Source organism: Onthophagus taurus, chromosome 10 (genome assembly GCF_036711975.1).
Source record: "Onthophagus taurus isolate NC chromosome 10, IU_Otau_3.0, whole genome shotgun sequence".
Taxonomy (NCBI): domain Eukaryota; kingdom Metazoa; phylum Arthropoda; class Insecta; order Coleoptera; family Scarabaeidae; genus Onthophagus; species Onthophagus taurus.
This window is the reverse complement of record NC_091975.1, coordinates 6,714,355-6,739,775: the sequence shown is the minus strand read 5'-3', so window position 1 is coordinate 6,739,775 and position 25,421 is coordinate 6,714,355. Positions and strand designations below refer to the sequence as shown.

Sequence of the window (25,421 nt, the reverse complement as noted above, 5' to 3'; positions counted from 1 at the left end):
AAGTATCCTCTTTTTAGTGCAACAAGCCGTTTTGAAAAATTGCTTTTAGTTTATGAGAAATAAATTTTTGAAATGATCGACAATTTTTTCAAATTTTGCAATTTTCGTCGATTAAGTTTTAAAAATTCGTATAAAATCCATTTCTTGGAATATTCGTATGAAAATTTCCCATAGTGTTAATAAAAGTGTCCTCTTTCCAATGAACCAATCCGTTTTGAAAAATAAATTTTAGTTTTTGAGGAAACAATATTTGAAGTTTTGATTAAAATTTTCGATGTTGCAATTTTCATCGATAATCTTCAAAATTCGCTATAAAATTAATTTCTTGAAGGATGCTTGTGGAAATATCACCAATTATGAATTAAAGTATTCTCTTTTTAATGCAAAAACTCGTTTTCAAAAATCACTTTCAGTTCTTGAGAAATAAATTTTTGAAATGATCGACAATTTTTTCAATTTTCGCCGATTAAGTTTTAAAAATTCATATAAAATCCAGTTCTTGGAATACGACTATAAAAATTTCCCAAAGTGTTAATAAAAGTGCCCTCTTTCCAATGAACTAACCCGTTTTGAATAATAACTTTTAGTTTTTGAGAAAACAATATTTGAAGTTATGATAAAACTTTCGATGTTGCAATTTTCATCGATAATTTTCAAAATTCGCTGTAAAATTAATTTCTTGAAGGATCCTTGTGGAAATATCACCAATTATTAATTAAAGTATCCTCTTTTTAATGCAAAAAGCCGTTTTGAAAAATCACTTTCAGTTCTTGAGAAATAAATCTTTGAAATGATCGACAATTTTTTCGAATTTTTCAATTTTCGTCGATTAAGTTTCAAAAATTCATATAAAATCCATTTCTTGGGATATGAGTACGAAAATTTCCCAAAGTGTTAATAAAAGTGTCTTCTTTCCAATGAACCAACCCGTTTTGAAAAATAACTTTTAGTTTTTGAGATAACAATATTTGAAGTTTTGATAAAATTTTCGATGTTGCAATTTTCATCGATAATTTTCAAAATTCGCTGTAAAAGTAATTTCTTGAAGGATCCTTGTGGAAATATCACCAATTATGAATTAAAGTATCCTCTTTTTAATGCAAAACCCCGTTTTCAAAAATCACTTTTAATTCTTGAGAAATAAATTTTTGAAATGATCGACAATTTTTTCGAATTTTGCAATTTTCGCCGATTAAGTTTTAAAAATTCGTATAAAATCCATTTCTTGGAATATGAGTATGAAAATTTCCCAAAGTGTTAATAAAAGTGCCCTCTTTCCAATGAACTAACCCGTTTTGAATAATAACTTTTAGTTTTTGAGAAAACAATATTTGAAGTTTTGATAAAACTTTTGATGTTCCAATTTTCATCGATAATTTTCAAAATTCGCTGTAAAATTAATTTCTTGAAGGATCATTGTGGAAATATTACCAATTATTGATTAAAGTATCCTCTTTTTAATGCAAAAAGCCGTTTTGAAAAATCACTCTTAGTTCTTGAGAAATAAATTTTTGAAATGATCGACAATCTTCGCGAATTTTGCAACTTTCGCCGATTATGTTTTAAAAATTCGTATAAAATCCATTTCTTGATGGATCCTCTTTTTAGAGTTGCTTCGTTAGTTAAATCAGCATTAAAGAAGTTCATTTTGTATCTTGGATCCAAATAAGTTAATCAAATATCGCAATATAGGGTATCACTTCAGAAATGCACCACAAATTATATAACCATAATGGGCGGATAAATATGCCGGATAACCGGATATCCGGCCGAAGGGGAGCCGAATATCCGGTATCCGGCTTTTCGCAAAATCACTATCCGTTCCATCACTAGTTAATACATTGTTTTTATTACATTAAATAAAAAATACTGAAAGAAAACTCACCGTCATATCTAGGTTTTTGTTTATGAATCGTATCGTACATTTTCTTGTACCACCTTGATTGGTTTTGGTCACGAACTTCCTATAATAACAATAAAATTTATCTCAACCGAGTAAATTAAAATATCTTTTTAAATCTTACAGATCTTAATGTTAAAGGCATTCCGTCTTTTGTGGTTGGACCAATTCCCGGAAATTTCCTTGGTCCTAAATCAGCGATTCGTTTTGGTCGTTCACTTTCTGATTCACTCGTGTATTCGTTTTTAATTTCGTAAACTAAAAAAAAAATTAATGAAATTTATAAAAAAATAAATAAATTAATGAAATACCAATTTCTCCTGGATTTATTTTTGGTGGAGATTCATGTTTTCTTGGGGGAGGTGGAGGTTCTTCGATGTAAGAAGCACCTTTCGGTAGTTGTCCTTCTAAAATCGATTAATTTATAAATCTTATTCTTTGTATTTTTAAATATTTCACCTCTAGCTTTTTGAAGTAAAATAATAGTTGGGTTTTGCGCTCTTGGAAGTCGAGGAGTTTGAGTAAATTCGCCAAATCCACTTGAAGGGGCTGAATGACTGTTCGGAATTCGTTTTTGTAAGGAAGACGATAAAGTTTGATTAATATTGTTTTTCCAGGGGGGTTCAATTTGAGATGACGTTTGAATAGGAGACTGAAAAGAATTGTTTTAGTTCCAAAAATAAAATCAAATAAAACTTACAATCGGTTGATTTTTTCTACTTAAAACCGGAGAATTAAATGTGATAGGTCTAAATTCTTTTCGTTCCAATTGTGGACTAGATCCGGCACTTTTCGGCGTCCAAACTGGTGCTATCGGTTCTTCATTCCTATCTTGATCTAAAGAAGATTGCCTTTGTAAGTCTTCGGCGCTAAAAGAATCCCTTTGGCCAGGAGTCCAAATTCCTATAAAAAAATCAATTAATATAAAAAATTGTGTTTATAACGAGAAATGAGGATGATACGATTTTGATTATATACTATGGACGCAGTTGGTTAGTAATCATGCTTTTCATGACTTTTCAGTTTAAATTGAATACTATAATTTATAACCGGGTTGAAACTCGAGAACGTTTGCTCGTTAATTTAGAGAACGAATCGCCTCTCCTCCTTCCAGCAGCAGCGACCTTGTTCATTCAGTTTACAAATTACGAGCAACACATGTCGCGTGGCGTCGAGTTATAAATTAACATTACAGGAAGTGTACTATACCATGTGTGCACCTTTTTCTAACCATCTAGAATTCGACCAAAATACAAAGAAACCCGAGAAAAATATCTTTTTGTGTAGGAGTGGGTTGTAATGACTTCAAAAACATCTTGCCAAGTCGCCCAAATTAAATATCATTCTTCAAAATAGGTCAGTAACGTTGTGTGTTACTTTGTTAATTGAACGAAAGAAAATTTGGCTAGGAAAATAAACTACAATGTTGTCTACGATATTGATTTAATTTAAAAATACTTTTTCCTTGAAGGATAAATCGGTGATGAGAGATGGGGAAATGCTTGCGGGAAGGAAAGCTATAAAGACTATAAAGGAAAAAGGTTTATGATAATAGCGGCCATTAATTACATGGTCATAACTGTCCAGAACAAGAAATGTGACGTTTAATAAGTGGATTTGTTTAAGAGGAATTTTAAAACAAATTATTTATAGACTACTTAGGCACTTTATTTAAGGATTTTTTAATTCATCCACTTTTTATATTTAATTTAGTGGAAAAATATTTTAATCAATTATAAATCGTTAAACAGGTAGTTGACCATGAGAAAATTCAAAATTTTTGTTAGCTTGGTTAAGTTTTCAAAGACCTTGACTTTAAATATAAACTGATCCACTAAAGTAAACTAAACAAACCTCCATTTTTATTTTTTATTTTCATAAACGTTCAGGGCACATGTTCAATTTCATTCTCCTGTATTTTTTAATCCCCATAAAATATGAAACGAAAAAGTTTATACACCTAACGATTGTTTTGGAACAAGTCTCGTTGGTTTTGTGCCAATTTTGTAAAGAATATAAAATTTCAAAAAAGACTCCATTAAAATTGTTATTCAATTCTGCATAATTTCACTTATCCATGAGAGCAAACGGTAATTTTTTAAACTTAACTTTAAGATTTATTTTTTTAAGAACTACTTAAGATATCACCAAACGGTTTTTTGCATTAAATTCAATAAACAATTTTTTATTAACCCACAAAGTTTCGTTGTTTCGATTTTATTAATAAATTAGCAACAATTTTTTTAAATGAGAGTTGCAAAAAATATGTTTCTAAAACGGGATAAGTTTAAACTTTTTTTTCTCAAAAACTAATTTTGATAGCCAAAAATTATTCACTCTATTAAAATTGTTATTCAATTCTGCATAATTTCACCAAGTATCGTTCCTTTATTTTTTTGGATAACGCAGATAAGTAATTTTTATCTTAACCCTAACAAAAAGTTTCCAAGCAAACGGTAATTTTTTAAAGTTAACTTTAAGATTTATTTTCTCAAGAACTATTTAAGATATCACCAAACGGTTTTTTGCATTAAATTAGTTAAACAGTTTTGTATTAACCCACGAAGTTTCGTTGTTTCGATTTTATTAATAAATTAGCAAAAAATTTTTTAAATGTGAGTTGCAAAAAATATGTTTCTAAAACAGGTTAAGTTTAAACTTTTTTTTCTCAAAAACTAATTTTGATTACCAAAAATTATTCACTCCATTAAAATTGTTATTCAATTCTACATAATTTCACCAAGTATCGTTACTTTGTTTTTTTGTATAACGCAGATAAATAATTTTTATCTTAACCCTAACAACAAATATCCAAGCAAACGGTAATTTTTTAAAGTTAACTTTAAGATTTATTTTCTCAAGAACTACTTAAGATATCACTAAACGGTTTTTTGCATTAAATTAAATAAACAATTTTTTATTAACCCACAAAGTTTCGTTGTTTCGATTTTATTAATAAATTAGCAAAAAAATTTTTTAAATTTGAGTTGCAAAAAACATGTTTCTAAAACGGGTTAAGTTTAAACTTTTTTTTCTCAAAAACTAATTTTGATTACCAAAAATTATTCACTCCATTAAAATTGTTATTCAATTCTACATAATTTCACCAAGTATCGTTCCTTTATTTTTTTGGATAACGCAGATAAGTAATTTTTATCTCAACCCTAACAAAAAATATCCAAGCAAACGGTAGTTTTTTAAACTTAACTTTAAGATTTATTTTCTCAAGAACTACTTAAGATATCACCAAACGGTTTTTTGCATTAAATTAGTTAAACAATTTTGTATTAACCCACGAAGTTTCGTTGTTTCGATTTTATTAATAAATTAGAAAAAAATTTTTAAATGTGAGTTGCAAAAAATATGTTTCTAAAACGGGTTAAGTTTAAACTTTTTTTTCTCAAAAACTAATTTTGATATCCAAAAATTATTCACTCCATTAAAATTGTTATTCAATTCTGCATAATTTCACCAAGTATCGTTACTTTATTTTTTTGGATAACGCAGATAAGTAATTTTTATTTCAACCTTAACAAAAAATTTCCAAGCAAACGGTAATTTTTTAAAGTTAACTTTAAGATTTATTTTCTCAAGAACTACTTAAGATATCACCAAACGGTTTTTTGCATTAAATTAGTTAAACAATTTTGTATTAACCCACGAAGTTTCGTTGTTTCGATTTTATTAATAAATTAGCAAAAAATTTTTTAAATGTGAGTTGCAAAAAATATGTTTCTAAAACGGATTAAGTTTAAACTTTTTTTTCTCAAAAACTAATTTTGATATCCATAAATTGTTGACTCCATTAAAATTGTTATTAAATTCTACATAATTTCAACAAATTTGGTTGTTTCAAGTTTATACACCTTACGGTTGTTTTGGAATGACTCTCATTGGTTTTGTGCCAATTTCATAAAGAATAAAAAAGTGTTGTTTTTTTCCAAATCGATTTAATTTGGCTAATAGGAAATTATTAATATAAAATTATGCGTGGTTTAATAAAATTTAAAACGGAAAAGTAGGTGTAAATAGAAAAAAATATACGTAATGAGATCTTTGCTTCTATATTTACTGGCCAAAAGCTGCGTTTCCGTTTCGAATTATGTTTTCAGCAAAATTGGAACGTTTCCAACTTACACAACAGGTAGATGGTTAAAAATAGGGTCTTTTAGGAATCACGTGAATTTATACAAATTTGAAAAAAAAAATAAAATGTGTTAAACAACAAAAACATTTAACTTTTAAATGTTTTGTGCAGTATGCGATAACACGTACAAGGTTTTTTTTAAATGACGCACGTTTAGAAATATTAATTATTATATTTTATAAATTATTTCTATTCCTACATTTAAGCTAATACAAAAAAATTAATACATGTTATATTCTTTAAGTAATTTTTTACCTGAATTAGGAGCTGTAGCTTTAAAAGTAGGTGAAGGGCTGATCATTTTTGATTATTTATTTTCTTTATATAATCTCTTAAAATCAAGTTTTGTTAGAACCTTTCGCGCACTATTTCTAAAAAAGATTTCGTAAAATTTGGAAACATTTTGTGTTATTGGTGTGTATCGATGTAATATAATTGAAAACCGACCGACGCACGAAACGCCAACTACCGGACTGACGCCTCAACCACTGGGCGTCGCGACGCCGCTGTTACAGATTTAGATCTTTGCCTCAACTAACCGACTAAATTTGAAATCAGTGACTAACCTAACTAATGGCTGATTTTCTCAATGAATTTCTTTTTAAATTAAAAAACATATTTTTGAAATAAAATTAGAATTAATATAAACCCATCATAAATATTAATCGAAACAACACCAATAAATATGAGCAATCATGAGTTTTTAATAATATAAACAATTAATCCTTGGGGAGTTATCTTTAACTTTTTTGATAAGGTAATTATTATTTTCCTTATCCAGAACAATGAACAAAAATTTGCAACGATTGACATTGAGACAGCGGAAGATAACCATCGAGAACGTTTACACTTTAGATAGATTGAGAGATAAACTTTGCTATATACAACACAGTTCAAAATATAACGGAAATCAAATTTAATATCAAAATTTGAATATCTTAGTCAATCATTAAAATTGTTATTAAATTTTGGTTACTTCATTCTTACGGAAAACGAAGATAACAAATTTTTATTCCAACCTCAACAAAAAGTGTCCATATAAATAATGTTTTTTAATGTAATTTTAAGTTTTCTCCTTAACTATTCAAGATAACACTAAATGGTTGGTTGCATTAAATTAGTTAAACAATTCTTAATTAACCCACGAAATTTAGTTTCTTCAATTTTATTAGTAATTTAGCAAAAAAATTTTTAAATGTGTCTCATAAAAAATGTGTTTTTAAAATGGGCTTTTTCAGGCTAACTTTAACTTTGTTTTCTCAAAAACTAATTAAGATACAAAAAAATAGTTGACTACATTAAAATTGTTACTCAATTCTACATAATCTCACCAAATTTCGTTCTTTCATTTTTAAAGAAAACGAAGATAAACAATTTTGATTCCAACCTCAACAAAAAGTATCCATATAAATAGTGATTTTTTAATGTAACTTGTTTTCTCCTTAACTATTCAAGATAACACCAAATGGTTTGTTGCATTAAATTAGTTAAACTATTCTTAATTAACCCACGAAATTTCGTTTCTTCAATTTTATTAGTAATTTAGCAAAAAAAATTTTAAATGTGTCTCGGAAAAGATTTTTTCGGGCTAACTTTAACTTTGTTTTCTCAAAAACTAATTAATATACAAAAAAATAGTTGACTACATTAAAATTGTTACTCAATTCTACATAATCTCACCAAATTTCGTTCTTTCATTTTTAAAGAAAACGAAGATAAACAATTTTGATTCCAACCTCAACAAAAAGTATCCATATAAATAGTGATTTTTTAATGTAACTTTAAGAATTGTTTTCTCCTTAACTATTCAAGATAACACCAAATGGTTTATTGCATTAAATTAGTTAAACAATTCTTAATTAACCCACGAAATTCCGTTTCTTCAATTTTATTAGTAATTTAGCAAAAAAAAATTTAAATGTGTCTCGGAAAAGATTTTTTCGGGCTAACTTTAACTTTGTTTTCTCAAAAACTAATTAAGATACAAAAAAATAGTTGACTACATTAAAATTGTTACTCAATTCTACATAATCTCACCAAATTTCGTTCTTTCATTTTTAAAGAAAACGAAGATAAACAATTTTGATTCCAACCTCAACAAAAAGTATTCATATAAATAGTGATTTTTTAATGTAGCTTTACGAATTCCTTTCTCCTTAACTATTCAAGATAGCACCAAATGGCTTATTGCATTGAATTAGTTAAATAATTCTTAATTAACCCACGAAATTTCGTTTCTTCAATTTTATTAGTAATTTAGCAAAAAAATTTTTAAATGTATTTTTAAGCCGGGATTTTTTTCGAGCTAACTTTAAATGTGCTTTCTCAAAAACTAATTAAGATACAAAAAAACGGTTAATTACAGTAAAATTGTTACTCAATTCTACATAATCTCACCAAATTTCGTTCTTTCATTTTTAAAGAAAACGAAGACAAACAATTTTCATTCCAACCTCAACAAAAAGTGTCCATATAAATAGTGTTTTTTAATGTAACTTTAAGAATTGTTTTCTCCTTAACTATTCAAGATAACACCAAATGGTTTATTGCATTGAATTAGTTAAACAATTCTTAATTAACCCACGAAATTTCGTTTCTTCAATTTTATTAGTAATTTAACAAAAAATTTTTTAAATGTATTTTTAAGCCGGGATTTTTTCGAGCTAACTTTAAATGTGCTTTCTCAAAAACTAATTAAGATACAAAAAAATGGTTAATTACATTAAAATTGTTACTCAATTCTACATAATCTCACCAAATTTCGTTCTTTCATTTTTAAAGAAAACGAAGATAAACAATTTTGATTCCAACCTCAACAAAAAGTATCCATATAAATAGTGATTTTTTAATGTAACTTTAAGAATTGTTTTCTCCTTAACTATTCAAGATAACACCAAATGGTTTGTTGCATTAAATTAGTTAAACTGTTCTTAATTAACCCACGAAATTTCGTTTCTTCAATTTTATTAGTAATTTAGCAAAAAAATTTTTAAATGTGTCTCCCAAAAAATGTGTTTTTAAGATGGGTTTTTTGCAGGCTAACTTTAACTTTGTTTTCTCAAAAACTAATTAAGATACAAAAAAATAGTTGACTACATTAAAATTGTTACTCAATTCTACATAATCTCACCAAATTTCGTTCTTTCATTTTTAAAGAAAACGAAGATAAACAATTTTGATTCCAACCTCAACAAAAAGTATCCATATAAATAGTGATTTTTTAATGTAACTTTACGAATTCTTTTCTTCGTAACTATTCAAGATAACACCAAATGGTTTATTGCATTAAATTAGTTAAACAATTCTTAATTAACCCACGAAATTTCGTTTCTTCAATTTTATTAGTAATTTAACAAAAAAATTTTTAAATGTATTTTTAAGTCGGTATTTTTTCGAGCTAACTTTAAATGTGCTTTCTCAAAAACTAATTAAGATACAAAAAAATGGTTAATTACAGTAAAATTGTTACTCAATTCTACATAATCTCACCAAATTTCGTTCTTTCATTTTTAAAGAAAACGAAGATAAACAATTTTGATTCCAACCTCAACAAAAAGTATCCATATAAATAGTGATTTTTTAATGTAACTTTACGAATTCTTTTCTTCGTAACTATTCAAGATAACACCAAATGGTTTATTGCATTAAATTAGTTAAACGATTCTTAATTAACCCACGAAATTTCGTTTCTTCAATTTTATTAGTAATTTAACAAAAAAATTTTTAAATGTATTTTTAAGTCGGTATTTTTTCGAGCTAACTTTAAATGTGCTTTCTCAAAAACTAATTAAGATACAAAAAAATGGTTAATTACAGTAAAATTGTTACTCAATTCTACATAATCTCACCAAATTTCGTTCTTTCATTTTTAAAGAAAACGAAGATAAACAATTTTCATTCCAACCTCAACAAAAAGTGTCCATATAAATAGTGTTTTTTAATGTAACTTTAAGAGTTGTTTTCTCCTTAACTATTCAAGATAACACCAAATGGTTTATTGCATTAAATTAGTTAAACAATTCTTAATTAACCCACGAAATTTCGTTTTTTCAATTTTATTAGTAATTTAACAAAAAATTTTTTAAATGTATTTTTAAGCCGGGATTTTTTCGAGCTAACTTTAAATGTGCTTTCTCAAAAACTAATTAAGATACAAAAAAATGGTTAATTACAGTAAAATTGTTACTCAATTCTACATAATCTCACCAAATTTCGTTCTTTCATTTTTAAAGAAAACGAAGATAAACAATTTTCATTCCAACCTCAACAAAAAGTGTCCATATAAATAGTGTTTTTTAATGTAACTTTAAGAGTTGTTTTCTCCTTAACTATTCAAGATAACACCAAATGGTTTATTGCATTAAATTAGTTAAACAATTCTTAATTAACCCACGAAATTTCGTTTTTTCAATTTTATTAGTAATTTAACAAAAAATTTTTTAAATGTATTTTTAAGCCGGGATTTTTTCGAGCTAACTTTAAATGTGCTTTCTCAAAAACTAATTAAGATACAAAAAAATGGTTAATTACAGTAAAATTGTTACTCAATTCTACATAATCTCACCAAATTTCGTTCTTTCATTTTTAAAGAAAACGAAGATAAACAATTTTGATTCCAACCTCAACAAAAAGTATCCATATAAATAGTGATTTTTTAATGTAACTTTAAGAATTGTTTTCTCCTTAACTATTCAAGATAACACCAAATGGTTTGTTGCATTAAATTAGTTAAACAATTCTTAATTAACCCACGAAATTTCGTTTCTTCAATTTTATTAGTAATTTAGCAAAAAAATTTTTAAATGTGTCTCGAAAAAGATGTATTTTTAGGCCGGGATTTTTTCGGGCTAACTTTAAATTTGCTTTCTCAAAAACTAATTAAGATACAAAAAAATGGTTAATTACAGTAAAATTGTTACTCAATTCTACATAATCTCACCAAATTTTGTTCTTTCATTTTTAAAGAAAACGAAGATAAACAATTTTCATTCCAATCTCAACAGAACGTGTCCATATAAATAGTGTTTTTTAATGTAACTTTAAGAGTTGTTTTCTCCTTAACTATTCAAGATAATACCAAATGGTTTATTGCGTTAAATAAGTTAAACAATTCTTAATTAACCCACGAAATTTCGTTTCTTCAATTTTATTAGTAATTAAGCAAAAAATTTTTTAAATGTGTCTCGCAAACAATGGATTTTTTCAGGCTAACTTTAACTTTGTTTTTTCAAAAACTAATTAAGATACATAAAAATGGTTAACTACATTAAAATTGTTACTCAATTCTACATAATCTCACCAAATTTCATTCTTTCATTTTTAAAGAAAACGAAGATAAACAATTTTCATTCCAACATCAACAAAAATATCCATCTAATAGTGATTTTTTAATGTAACTTTACGATTTGTTTTCTCCGTAACAATTCAAGATAACACCAAATGGTTTGTTGCATTAAATTAGTTAAACAATTCTTAATTAACCCACGAAATTTCGTTTCTTCAATTTTATTAGTAATTTAGCAACAAATTTTTTAAATGTGTCTCGCAAAAGATGTATTTTTAAGTCGGGATTTGTTCGGGCTAACTTTAACTTTGTTTTCTCAAAAACTAATTAAGATACAAAAAAATAGTTGACTACATTAAAATTGTTACTCAATTCTACATAATCTCACCAAATTTCGTTCTTTCATTTTTAAAGAAAACGAAGATAAACAATTTTGATTCCAACCTCAACAAAAAGTATCCATATAAATAGTGATTTTTTAATGTAACTTTAAGAATTGTTTTCTCCTTAACCATTCAAGATAACACCAAATGGTTTATTGCATTAAATTAGTTAAACAATTCTTAATTAACCCATGAAATTTCGTTTCTTCAATTTTATTAGTAATTAAGCAAAAAATTTTTTAAATGTGTCACGCAAAAAATGGATTTTTTCAGGCTAACTTTAACTTTGTTTTTTCAAAAACTAATTAAGATACAAAAAAATGGTTAACTACATTAAAATTGTTACTCAATTCTACATAATCTCACCAAATTTCATTCTTTCATTTTTAAAGAAAACGAAGATAAACAATTTTCATTCCAACATCAACAAAAATATCCATTTAATAGTGATTTTTTAATGTAACTTTACGATTTGTTTTCTCCGTAACTATTCAAGATAACACCAAATGGTTTGTTGCATTAAATTAGTTAAACAATTCTTAATTAACCCACGAAATTTCGTTTCTTCAATTTTATTAGTAATTAAGCAAAAAATTTTTTAAATGTGTCTCGCAAAAAATTGATTTTTTCAGGCTAACTTTAACTTTGTTTTTTCAAAAACTAATTAAGATACAAAAAAATGGTTAACTACATTAAAATTGTTACTCAATTCTACATAATCTCACCAAATTTCATTCTTTCATTTTTAAAGAAAACGAAGATGAACAATTTTCATTCCAACATCAACAAAAATATCCATTTAATAGTGATTTTTTAATGTAACTTTACGAATTGTTTTCTCCGTAACTATTCAAGATAACACCAAATGGTTTGTTGCATTAAATTAGTTAAACAATTCTTAATTAACCCACGAAATTTCGTTTCTTCAATTTTATTAGTAATTAAGCAAAAAATTTTTTAAATGTGTCTCGCAAAAAATTGATTTTTTCAGGCTAACTTTAACTTTGTTTTTTCAAAAACTAATTAAGATACAAAAAAATGGTTAACTACATTAAAATTGTTACTCAATTCTACATAATCTCACCAAATTTCATTCTTTCATTTTTAAAGAAAACGAAGATGAACAATTTTCATTCCAACATCAACAAAAATATCCATTTAATAGTGATTTTTTAATGTAACTTTACGAATTGTTTTCTCCGTAACTATTCAAGATAACACCAAATGGTTTGTTGCATTAAATTAGTTAAACAATTCTTAATTAACCCACGAAATTTCGTTTCTTCAATTTTATTAGTAATTAAGCAAAAAAATTTTTAAATGTGTCTCGCAAAAAATGAATTTTTTCAGGCTAACTTTAACTTTGTTTTTTCAAAAACTAATTAAGATACAAAAAAATGGTTAACTACATTAAAATTGTTACTCAATTCTACATAATCTCACCAAATTTCATTCTTTCATTTTTAAAGAAAACGAAGATGAACAATTTTCATTCCAACATCAACAAAAATATCCATTTAATAGTGATTTTTTAATGTAACTTTACGAATTGTTTTCTCCGTAACTATTCAAGATAACACCAAATGGTTTGTTACATTAAATTAGTTAAACAATTCTTAATTAACCCACGAAATTTCGTTTCCTCAATTTTATTAGTAATTTAGCAAAAAAATTTTTAAATGTGTCTCGAAAAAGATGTATTTTTAAGCCGGGATTTTTTCGGGCTAACTTTAACTTTGTTTTCTCAAAAACTAATTAAGATACAAAAAAATGGTTAACTACATTAAAATTGTTACTCAATTCTACATAATCTCACCAAATTTCGTTCTTTCATTTTTAAAGAAAACGAAGATAAACAATTTTCATTCCAACATCAACAAAAACCATCCATATAAAAAATGGTGATTTTTTAATGTAACTTTACGAATTGTTTCTTCCGTAACTATTCAAGATAACACCAAATGGTTGGTTGCGTTAAATTAGTTAAACAATTCTGAATTAATCCTAAAAATTTCGTTACTTCGATTTTATTAATTTCATCAAAATGTATTAAACGATTTTTGGCCCTTTATTTTTTAAGGTTAACAGATCGCAAAGAGATATTTAAAACAATTCTAAACAGTACTATTTTTATCTCGGTATTTAGGCCGATGTAATTTTATTTTTAACCATGCATTCTATTCTTAAAATTTCATTGTTTTAAAATCAATTAGTTCAAATTTTAAAATTAAAAGTATTTGAAAGAAAAGAGAGTATTATTGTGATTAAATATACTTTATTATATTAAAATATCCCATTTCTTTAAGTCTATATTACAAAAGTATGTGATGAAATAATGACTAGAATCTAAGAGAGAATTGTTGCGATCGAATGTGTACACAATGTATAATGTTACTTGAATGTAATTCGATATTTTCGTATAATGTAGAAAATAAAACGGGGTCACAAACCTCTTTTTAATAAAAAACCTTTCGCTAAACGAAGCGATGAATCTATCTCGTGTAACAAACTGCTTTTTGAAATTCCTCGGTTTTTACTTAAAATCCTATGAATTCGGTATGCATTTCTATCCTTCTTTGAAGTGGCACCTATTTTTAGTCAATTAATAATATTTATTTTTAATGGTTAATATAAAAAATTTAAATTTACGTAATAAAGTTGATAAGATTCATGTCGAGAGATAGATATTTTTAAAAATTTATCACCACTTTGTTAATTAAAAAAAAATAATAATAAAAATCATGCAAAAATAATTAAAGCATCACTCATACTAAAAATCAAATTAACAAACAATAAAAAAAAACTAACAAAAGCGATGAGATAATAATTTTTATAAATGTTGTATTAGTAGCGTTTCAAAATTCCAAGTTCAATGTTAAAACATCAAGTAGATCACACAACATCCACTGCAATTCCAAACGTTTCGTCCACTCACCACGTCCATCTTCAAGTTTTTCAAGATTTTCTAGATTTTCCGAAGCCTCTCTGGTAATATCAACGAATTCCTTGAGATGTTTTGGTAAATATTTAGAATCGCCAACTTTTTTACCATCAATAACAGTTATCGATTTATCTTCATTATGATTTTCATCAAAATTTTCATTATTATCGTCGTCATAATTATCATTAACATCGTCACCTTGATAACAATAACGTTTCTGTTTTAATTTCGACATAAATTCATCTTTAATTCCAGCGGGTTGATGTATTTCTTCCTCAGGCAAATCATGATGCGAACTAATTTTGATAACTTTTTGATGTTTTCGTTCTTTTCTTTCCGCAATTTGCTGCAAATATTCGTTGTACATTTGATTCCGAAAGTTTTCCGTTGACGGTTGCGTTAATTTTAGTTTCGGCCGTTTTAATTCTTCGTTCAAAATCGCGATATCCTCATTTTTAGAGATATGATATTTGGATGGGTCAAATTTAAACGAATATTTTGGTGTTTCCATTTCGTTTTGTAGCTTTCGTTTTTCCTCCTCTAACTTTTCGAGTTCTTGTTGGATTTCTTTTTCTTTTTGAATAATATTTTGCATTTGTTGGATGTAAATTTCGTTTGGAAGTGATCGCCTTCTTCGAAAATCTTGGTTGTTTTGAGTATTTAATGGTGATTTTTGCGCTAAAGACAACCATTCGTTTAAATTTGTTGCTTGTAAACGAGGATTTTCGGCGGGTTTGATTGGGGTTATGTTATGGATTAGGGCTAAAAGACGACTTTCTCCGTTTGATTTTAGGGTTTTTAGAGTTTCTGTATCGCTGTAATAACATCTTTCAGTATCCTTATCTTCAAGTTTTTCTTCGGGCATCGCCTTTTTCTCTGCAATTCCAAAATTAGATTTCTTATTAATTATGTTTTTTTCGTTTGGTTTTTTATTTGTTAATTCTTGCAAAGACATAGAAACATGGGCGAGCTCTTCAAGAACATCTTCACCAAAAGGCAAAGAAACTAACTTGTCCAAACATAATTCCCGAAGCGTTTTTGGCAAATTTGAACAAATTGTTGTGCATAAAGACGTTCCTCTACTACTGCTATCTTCACGGTCATAAGATGGGCTTCTGGATGGTTTTGGCGTTAAACAACACGTTTTCTCAATCGGTTGGATTGGTTCTGGGGAGTCACAATCCGGTGTTGGCGGTGGGGTTAATTGGCACGATGGAATTTCTAACTCATCTTCACTTTGGCTATCTTCGAAATCATCTAAAAACACAACTTCAACACCCCCCAAACTTTTTTCGGTAACAGATATTGTGCAAGTATCGGAAATTATTGGGAGTTCAACTTCTTCACGTTCAAGCAAAATGGTTTCAACCTTTTTGTGATCGAGATTTTGTGTTGGGATGTATTTTTGTAGTCTCGGTTTTTTTGATTCTTTCGCATCTTTGGTTTCTCTATCGCTGTGGTCACTGTTTTCTTCGCTAATAACGTCTAAAAATCGTGGGTTTTGGTAAACTGGGAGGAAATATTGAGCTAATTCCGTGCGAGTTTTTGATCGTTTGGCTCTTATTGATTCCGACGATTCTTTTTCTTTAACAATTTGAGCTTCTTCTGGAGTCGATGGTAAATTTAATCCTTCCAGGAAACAGCGAAGTTTTGATTCATCTTCGGGCGAAATAAATTTGGTTTCAGTCGAATTTGTTTTTAAAGTTTCAGTAGTTAAAGTATGGATGGTTGAATCTTCTAAATCGTCGATTATAACATTATTTGATTTATCATTTGTTGTTTCATTGGTTTCTTTGAACGATTCCGTTGAAATTTCTTGTATTTTTAATGATTCGTCATCGTCTAAACTTTTACTTTTAACAACTTGTCCTTTTTTCTTAACGTTTTGAATGGTTTTTGGAGATTCAACTCTATAATTTTCTTCTTTCGATGTTTCATTGACGGTTTTATCGATACATTTTTTCTTATTACCATTATTTCTTCTTCGTTTTCTTGATTTTGAGGTATCCGGCATTGTGGATCCTGTCGATTGAATGATTCAACACACACTGGTAACGTTAAAGCAATAGAAAAGAGACATGTTAAAGGAAGCACTGCACGTTTATTGACCACGAAATTTGAGTTAGCTAGGATCGATTGCCTTTTTTGGAGGTGGATATCATTCGCATATTAATTACAAGAAGCGAAATCGCGCGTCATCGCACTCAACAACATCACAACCGAGAAATAATAAATAAAATGGTGTTAGTTGCTTAGAAGTTCACGTTACACTGTTTCATTCCATTCTAAAGCGAGTTTGTCGTTGGTTTCGCTCGGTTTGTTATACAAAGATAAATAATCACGACAATCATGATAAGGTAATCGTCTCGGATGCTTTAAATAAAACGACGAGATCGGTGAGGTCACGAAATTTGTCGTATTCTAAACCAATCGGTTTCAAAATACGCAAAAACATGTTTGCCTTTAGAAGCTATTTATAAAACTTATATGGTTATGTAATTCGAATGCGTCGTTAAGATTATTGATGATTTTATTATTTCAATGCAGTGATTGTTTGGAAAATTTAAACGATCTCGTCGCGACGATAAAATTAAAAAATAATAAATTTAAGAAAAAAATTTACTCAGACATTTTTAACTTACCTTGCGTGTCTGTTAGGGTTGAAGGTGTCGAAGCTGGGCTGCTGTAGTTTGATGAAATCGTTGACTTTTCAGAGAAACAATCTTGACCCTGAAGATTATGGGAACCACCTAAACAACCAAAAAGAAATCAAAAACCTTTGGATTAATTCGATATTGGATTTTTTTTTGGGTTGGGTACGAAAGTTTGTGGGGGTATCACAAAAATGTAAATGTGTACAGATAAAATTGCGATAAACTGTTAAACAAGTCAATACGAGGTGTTTACCCAAGGTTTCAACATCTATTAGAAAGCTAATATAAATAATTTCTAATTTTAACATCATTCAATCATAACCTTGATAGTATTTCATGAACAAATTGGGATATAAAGCTGAAATAGTTAACATTTTATAGCAAATTTAATACAGATTTGGTGTGCCATAAATAATTTCTTAGTTCCTATAAATACGGAAGTTATGTTTTCTTAATCCTAACTCTGTTTCATTAATTATGGTGGACTAAAAAAAAGTTTAAAAAATCGTATCTCAAGAATAAATTGAGATATCAAGCTGAAATAACTAACATTTTAAAGCTAATTTAATACAGATTTAATGTGCCATAAATAATTTCTTAGTTCCCATAAATACGGAAGTTATGTTTTTTTAATCCCAACCCTGTTTCATTAATTATGGTGGATACAAAAAAAAGTTTAAAAAATCGTATCTCAAGAACTAATTGAGATATCAAGCTGAGATAACTAACATTTTAAAGCTAATTTAATATAGATTTGGTGTGCCATAAATAAATTCTTAGTTTCCATAAACCCGGTAATTATGTTTTTTTAATCCCAACTCTGTTTCATTAATTATGGTGGATTCAAAAAAAAGTTTAAAAAATCGTATCTCAAGAACAAATTGAGATATCAACCTGAAATAATAAACATTTTAAAGCAAATTTAATACAGATTTAGTGTGCCATAAATAATTTCTTAGTTTCCATAAACACGGAAGTTATGTTTTTTTAATCCCAACTCTGTTTCATTAATTATGGTGGATTAAAAAAAAAGTTTAAAAAATCGTATCTCAAGAACTAATTGAGATATCAACCTGAAATAATAAACATTTTAAAGCAAATTTAATACAGATTTAGTGTGCCATAAATAATTTCTTAGTTTCCATAAACACGGAAGTTATGTTTTTTTAATCCCAACTCTGTTTCATTAATTATGGTGGATTAAAAAAAAAGTTTAAAAAATCGTATCTCAAGAACTAATTGAGATATCAAGCTGAAATAACTATCATTTTAAAGCTAATTTAATACAGATTTAGTGTGCCATAAATAATTTCTTAGTTCCCATAAACACGAAAGTTATCTTTCTTTAATCCTAACTCTGTTTCATTCATTATGGTGGGTTCAAAAAAAAGTTTAAAAAATCATATCTCAAGAACAAATTGAGATATCAAGCTGAAATAACTAACATTTTAAAGCTAATTTAATACAGATTTGGTGTTCCATAAATTATTTCTTGATTTCTATAATCACGGAAGTTATGTTTCTTTAATCCCAACTATGTTTCATTAATTATGGTGGATACAAAAAAAAGTTTAAAAAATCGTATCTCAAGAACAAATTGAGATATCAAGCTGAAATAATAAACATTTTAAAGCAAATTTAATACAGATTTAGTGTGCCATAAATAATTTCTTAGTTCCTATAAATACGGAAGTTATCTTTCTTTAATCCTAACTCTGTTTCATTCATTATGGTAGGTTCAAAGAAAAGTTTAAAAAATCGTATCTCAAGAACTAATTGAGATATCAAGCTGAAATAATAAACATTTTAAAGTAAATTTAATACAGATTTAGTGTGCCATAAATAATTTCTTAGTTCCTATAAATACGGAAGTTATCTTTCTTTAATCCTAACTCTGTTTCATTCATTATGGTGGGATCAAAAAAAAGTTTAAAAAATCGTATCTCAAGAACAAATTGAGATATCAAGCTGAAATAACTAACATTTTAAAGCTAATTTAATACAGATTTGGTGTTCCATAAATTATTTCTTGATTTCCATAAACACGGAAGTTATGTTTTTTAAATACCAACTTTGTTTCATTAATTATGGTGGATACAAAAAAAAGTTTAAAAAATCGTATCTCAAGAACTAATTGAGATATCAAGCTGAAATAACAAACATTTTAAAGCAAATTTAATACAGATTTGATGTGCCATAAATAATTTCTTAGTTTCCATAAACCCGTTAGTTATGATATTTTAATCCCAACTCTGTTTCATTAATTATGATGGATACAAAAAAAAGTTTAAAAAATCGTATCTCAAGAACTAATTGAGATATCAAGCTGAAATAACAAACATTTTGAAGCAAATTTAATACAGATTTAGTGTGCCATAAATAATTTCTTAGTTCCTATAAACACGGCAGCTATGTTTTTTTAATCCCAACTCTGTTTCATTAATTATGGTGGATTAAAAAATAAGTTTAAAAAATCGTATCTCAAGAACAAATTGAGATATCAAGCTGAAATAACTAACATTTTAAAGCTAATTTAATACAGATTTGGTGTGCCATAAATAATTTCTTAGTTTCCATAAACCCGGTAGTTATGATATTTTAATCCCAACTCTGTTTCATTAATTATGATGGATACAAAAAAAAGTTTAAAAAATCGTATCTCAAGAACAAATTGAGATATCAAGCTGAAATAACTAACATTTTAAAGCTAATTTAATACAGATTTAGTGTGCCATAAATAATTTCTTAATCCCCATAAACACGGAAGTTATGTTTTTTTAATCCCAACTCTGTTTCATTAATTATGGTGGATTAAAAAATAAGTTTAAAAAATCGTATCTCAAGAACAAATTGAGATATCAAGCTGAAATAACTAACATTTTAAAGCTAATTTAATACAGATTTGGTGTGCCATAAATAATTTCTTAGTTTCCATAAACCCGGTAGTTATGATATTTTAATCCCAACTCTGTTTCATTAATTATGATGGATACAAAAAAAAGTTTAAAAAATCGTATCTCAAGAACAAATTGAGATATCAAGCTGAAATAACTAACATTTTAAAGCTAATTTAATACAGATTTAGTGTGCCATAAATAATTTCTTAGTTCCTATAAATACGGAAGTTATCTTTCTTTAATCCTAACTCTGTTTCATTCATTATGGTGGGTTAAAAGAAAAGTTTAAAAAATCGTATCTCAACAAGAAATTGAGATGGCAAACTAAAATAATTAACATTTTAAAGCAAATTTAATGCAGATTTAGTGTACCATAAATAATTTCTTAGTTTCTATAAACACGGAAGCTATGATTCACAACTTTGTATCATCATTGTATCATCAGTGTTAGATTTGAATAACAAAATAAGATTAAATACAATCAACTCAATTAATATTATTGCTTACCTAAGTTGGGTATAAAAAAGCGCTTTAATCAATATGTAAATGTATAACAAAAACAAATAATAACACTTAGAGTAGGTACATTAAAAACATTAAACATCAAATAACCTTTTTACTCAGTGTTTCGAAACGGAACAGAATTTATTTGGCGTAAACCGGAAATATGACATCACCCATTATTTTCAATTTGCAATATTGTTCAAAATTAATGCGAAAATTCAAAAACAGAAATTCAAACAAAGATGATTTTTAAAAAGAAATTAATTACCTTTAATTCTTTCAATCGCTTTAATTATTTTGTTTGAAACCACAAATGAACAAACTTGAATCTTGTTTCAAATTTCACTAAATTAATTTAATTTCAGTGTTTTAATCACTTAATAAATTGTTGGTGTCGCAAACTGTGAGTAAAATAAATGAGACTAAAAACGAAATTTTAAACTCGTAAACTAAAACCACACTAAAAACTCTATATACAGGGAAGGGCGTCATCCCACTCTGAGTTAACTCTTCCACTCTTTTTGCCCAGTTAACAGTTTGTGGACACCGCAAAAGAGGAAGGGAGTGTCGCATTGTGATCAAGATCCACCAACCGTGTCACCAAGCCTACATTACAAAAATAAAAAAAAATCCACAGGAAAACGTATCGAACATTTCCGAATCCATCACGCATCGATTCCTCTTCCTTTTTTCATTATAAATACCGAAAATAACAAAAACACGTACATATCACGTAATTTTGTTACGTACACTTTGTTGTAATCGGTTTATTTTTTATTTAAACAATTGACAAGGATAAATTGGCTTGACCCAATTCTCTTTTTTTGGGTTTGATGTAAATACAGAAGAAAATAAAAAGAGTTTAAAGTGAAGTTATGTGCTATTGTATGGAAAGAAAGATTTTCATTGGAATTTCTTCCTTATCGATGCCACTTATGCTAATAGACGTAATTGTGGGGTATTTGAGAAGTTGGGGCGACGTAAACCACTTGTATATCAGAACAATTTGTAGTTCTCAAGAAGGTTCTCTTCTTGTCTTGATGTACTCGTCAATAAAACTTGGACGGAAATAAGAAATTATCATCAATAACTGTGATGAAGAATTTTAAAACAACTTGAAATAAAATCTAATTGAATGTAACAATAATGGAAGTGACAACAATTAATAAACATACTGTATAAATTACTGTGACCGCCCGTTTCCTCTTTCCTTATTCACAAATCGGCTTTTGTTGCAGTATAATCGCCGTATCTCCATTCGTCCTTTATGTAAGCGGAGAATTGGAAAATTAAAAAAATGTTCACCATCCAACGTCGAGCGACGACGGGAAGTCAACATTTTGGATGCTGCGAAACGCAATTAAACCTAATGAATATACGAGAAATCACGTAGAACCGCGAGGCTCGATGTAATCGGGTACCCCCATTCATATTCCGAACATTATAATGATTCACATTGCTCGTGGATTTCAAAATTCATATTCAAATGTTGCACTACTCTCGCCCAGAGTTGCGCGTGCCAAAATTGCGATTGTATAAGGGTGTTTTGGGGGCTGCAATTAATTATGAGAGGCCGCTAACGAATCGCAGGTACAATTATGGGGTCTACATAGAACAATAATTGCAAAATTGTAATGTAGGTATTGATTTTGGGAAAATGAATGGGTTCAATTTTCAATTAATTATTATTTAACTATCATTAAAAAGAATAACATTATATATCTGTCGATTTAAACGTAAATAAAAATAATAATAAAATATTTGAGTAAGAAATCGTTTTTCCTCACTTCGCCAAGGTCGCTTGGGAGCGAGGGGCTAGAATCTTTCAAATCTGACGATTTCTTGTTGATATATAACAGTGGTGTCCACTAATTTTTGATCAAGATCGATTTTTTATATAAATGTTTTGCCAAGATCGACCGAAGGGTTTACTTTAAACGGTTTTGCTCTGAGGCCCAGATATAGATATTTCAGATTCATGATTTTCTTTGCGATTGACGTTATGGCCACCACCTTTAGAGCTTATAAATAAAAAATGGTAATAATTGGGTTCAATCTTTTTTTGGATCTAGTTTTTATGGTCCATTACTAACGTTTTATGTATAAAAAATATTTCCCCATCGCTTTTAGTTTTTGAGTTATAACTAAGTTAATTTTCGAAAATCAACAATTTTGACGATTAATCGATTTAGAGCTTATAAATAAAAAATAGTAATAATTGGGTTCAATCTTGTTATGGATTTAGTCTTTATGACCCATTACTAAGGTTTTATGTATAAAAAGTTTTTCCCCATCGTTTTTAGTTTTTGAGTTATGATTGAGTTTATTTTTGAAAATCAACAATTTTGATGTTTAATCGATTTAGAGCTTATAAATAAAAAAACAATAATAATAGGCTTCAATCTTGTTATGGATTTAGTGTTTATGACCCATTACTAAGGTTTTATGTATAAAAAGTTTTTCCCCATCGTTTTTAGTTTTTGAGTTATGATTGAGTTTATTTTTGAAAATCAACAATTTTGATGTTTAATCGATTTAGAGCTTATAAATAAAAAATAGTAATAATCGGGTTCAATCTTGTTATGGATTTAGTCTTTATGGTCCATTACTAAGGTTTTATGTATAAAAAATATTTCCCTATCGCTTTTATTTTATGAGTTATCATTGAATTAATTTTCGAAAATCAACAATTTTGATTTTAATCGATTTAGAGCTTATAAATAAAAAATGGTAATAATTGGGTTCAATCTTTTTATGGATTTAGTCTTTGTGGTCCATTACTAAGGTTTTATGTATAAAAAATATTTCCCCATAGCTTTTATTTTATGAGTTATGATTGAATTAATTTTCGAAAATCAACAATTTTGATTTTAATCGATTTAGAGCTTATAAATAAAAAATGGTAATAATTGGGTTCAATCTTGTTATGGATTTAGTCTTTATCGCTCATTACCAAGGTTTTATGTATAAAAAGTATTTCCCCATCGCTTTTAGTTTTTGAGTTATGATTGAGTTAATTTTCTAAAATCAACAATTTTGATGTTTAGTCGATTTAGAGCCTATAAATAAAAAATGGTAATAATTGGGTTCAATCTTTTTATAGATCTAGTCTTTATGGTCCATTACTAAGGTTTTATGTATAAAAAATATTTCCCCATCGCTTTTAGTTTTTGAGTTATAATTGAGTTAATTTTCGAAAATCAACAATTTTGATTTTAATCGATTTAGAGCTTATAAATAAAAAATGGTAATAATTGGGTTCAATCTTTTTATGGATTTAGTCTTTGTGGTCCATTACTAAGGTTTATGTATAAAAAGTATTTCCCCATCGCTTTTAGTTTTTGAGTTATGATTGAGTTAATTTTCTAAAATCAACAATTTTGATGTTTAATCGATTTAGAGCTTATAAATAAAAAATGGTAATAATTGGGTTCAATCTTTTTTTGGGTCTAGTCTTTATGGTCCATTACTAAGGTTTTATGTATAAAAAATATTTCCCCATCGCTTTTAGTTTTTGAGTTATAATTGAGTTAATTTTCGAAAATCAACAATTTTGGTGTTTAATCGATTTAGAGCTTATAAATAAAAAATGGTAATAATTGGGTTGAATCTTTTTTTGGATCTAGTTTTTGTGGTCCATTACTAAGGTTTTATGTATAAAAAATATTTCCCCATCGCTTTTAGTTTTTGAGTTATAATTGAGTTAATTTTCTAAAATCAACAATTTTGATGTTTAATCGATTTAGAGCTTATAAATAAAAAATGGTAATAATTGAGTTCAATCTTGTTATGGATTTAGTCTTTATGGTCCATTACTAAGGTTTTATGTATAAAAAGTATTTCCCCATCGCTTTTAGTTTTTGAGTTATAATTGAGTTAATTTTCGAAAATCAACAATTTTGATGTTTAATCGATTTAGAGCTTATAAATAAAAAATAGTAATAATTGGGTTCAATCTTGTTATGGATTTAGTCTTTATGACCCATTACTAAGGTTTTATGTATAAAAAGTTTTTCTCCATCGCTTTTAGTTTTTGAGTTATGATTGAGTTAATTTTCGAAAATCAACAATTTTGATGTTTAATCGATTTAGAGCTTATAAATAAAAAATAGTAATAATTGGGTTCAATCTTGTTATGGATTTAGTCTTTATGACCCATTACTAAGGTTTTATGTACAAAAAGTTTTTCTCCATCGCTTTTAGTTTTTGAGTTATGATTGAGTTAATTTTCGAAAATCAACAATTTTGATGTTTAATCGATTTAGAGCTTATAAATAAAAAACAATAATAATAGGCTTCAATCTTGTTATGGATTTAGTCTTTATGGCCCATTACTAAGGTTTTATGTATAAAAAATATTTCCCCATCGCTTTTATTTTATGAGTTATGATTGAGTTAATTTTCGAAAATCAACAATTTTGATGTTTAATCGATTTAGAGCTTATAAATAAAAAAAAAATAATAATAGGCTTCAATCTTGTTATGGATTTAGTCTTTATGGCCCATTACTAAGGTTTTATGTATAAAAAATATATCCCCATCGCTTTTAGTTTTTGAGTTATGATTGAGTTAATTTTCTAAAATCAACAATTTTGATGTTTAATCGATTTAGAGCTTATAAATAAAAAATAGTAATAATTGGGTTCAATCTTGTTATGGATTTAGTCTTTATGACCCATTACTAAGGTTTTATGTACAAAAAGTTTTTCTC

At 27.4% G+C, this 25,421-nt stretch overlaps 1 protein-coding gene across 12 annotated transcripts in view; it reads right to left on the bottom strand.

Moving 5' to 3' along the window:
* CA (Cbl-associated protein) overlaps positions 1-25,421 on the bottom strand; it is a 75,630-nt gene that overhangs the window by 30,727 nt on the left and 19,482 nt on the right. For 9 of the 12 annotated variants that reach the window (XM_071199431.1, XM_071199423.1, XM_071199424.1 and 6 more), the window contains exons 5-11: positions 17,298-17,405; positions 14,650-16,677; positions 2,601-2,803; positions 2,360-2,552; positions 2,212-2,307; positions 2,025-2,158; positions 1,886-1,964 (exon numbers count right to left, since the gene is read on the bottom strand). In XM_071199431.1, coding sequence (XP_071055532.1) covers positions 1,886-1,964; positions 2,025-2,158; positions 2,212-2,307; positions 2,360-2,552; positions 2,601-2,803; positions 14,650-16,677; positions 17,298-17,405 — 2,841 coding nt within the window. Of the gene's footprint in view, positions 1-1,885; positions 1,965-2,024; positions 2,159-2,211; positions 2,308-2,359; positions 2,553-2,600; positions 2,804-14,649; positions 16,678-17,297; positions 17,406-20,978; positions 21,086-25,421 lie in introns of those variants that run through there. The other 3 variants (XM_071199432.1, XM_071199433.1, XM_071199434.1) reach the window with 3 other exon arrangements.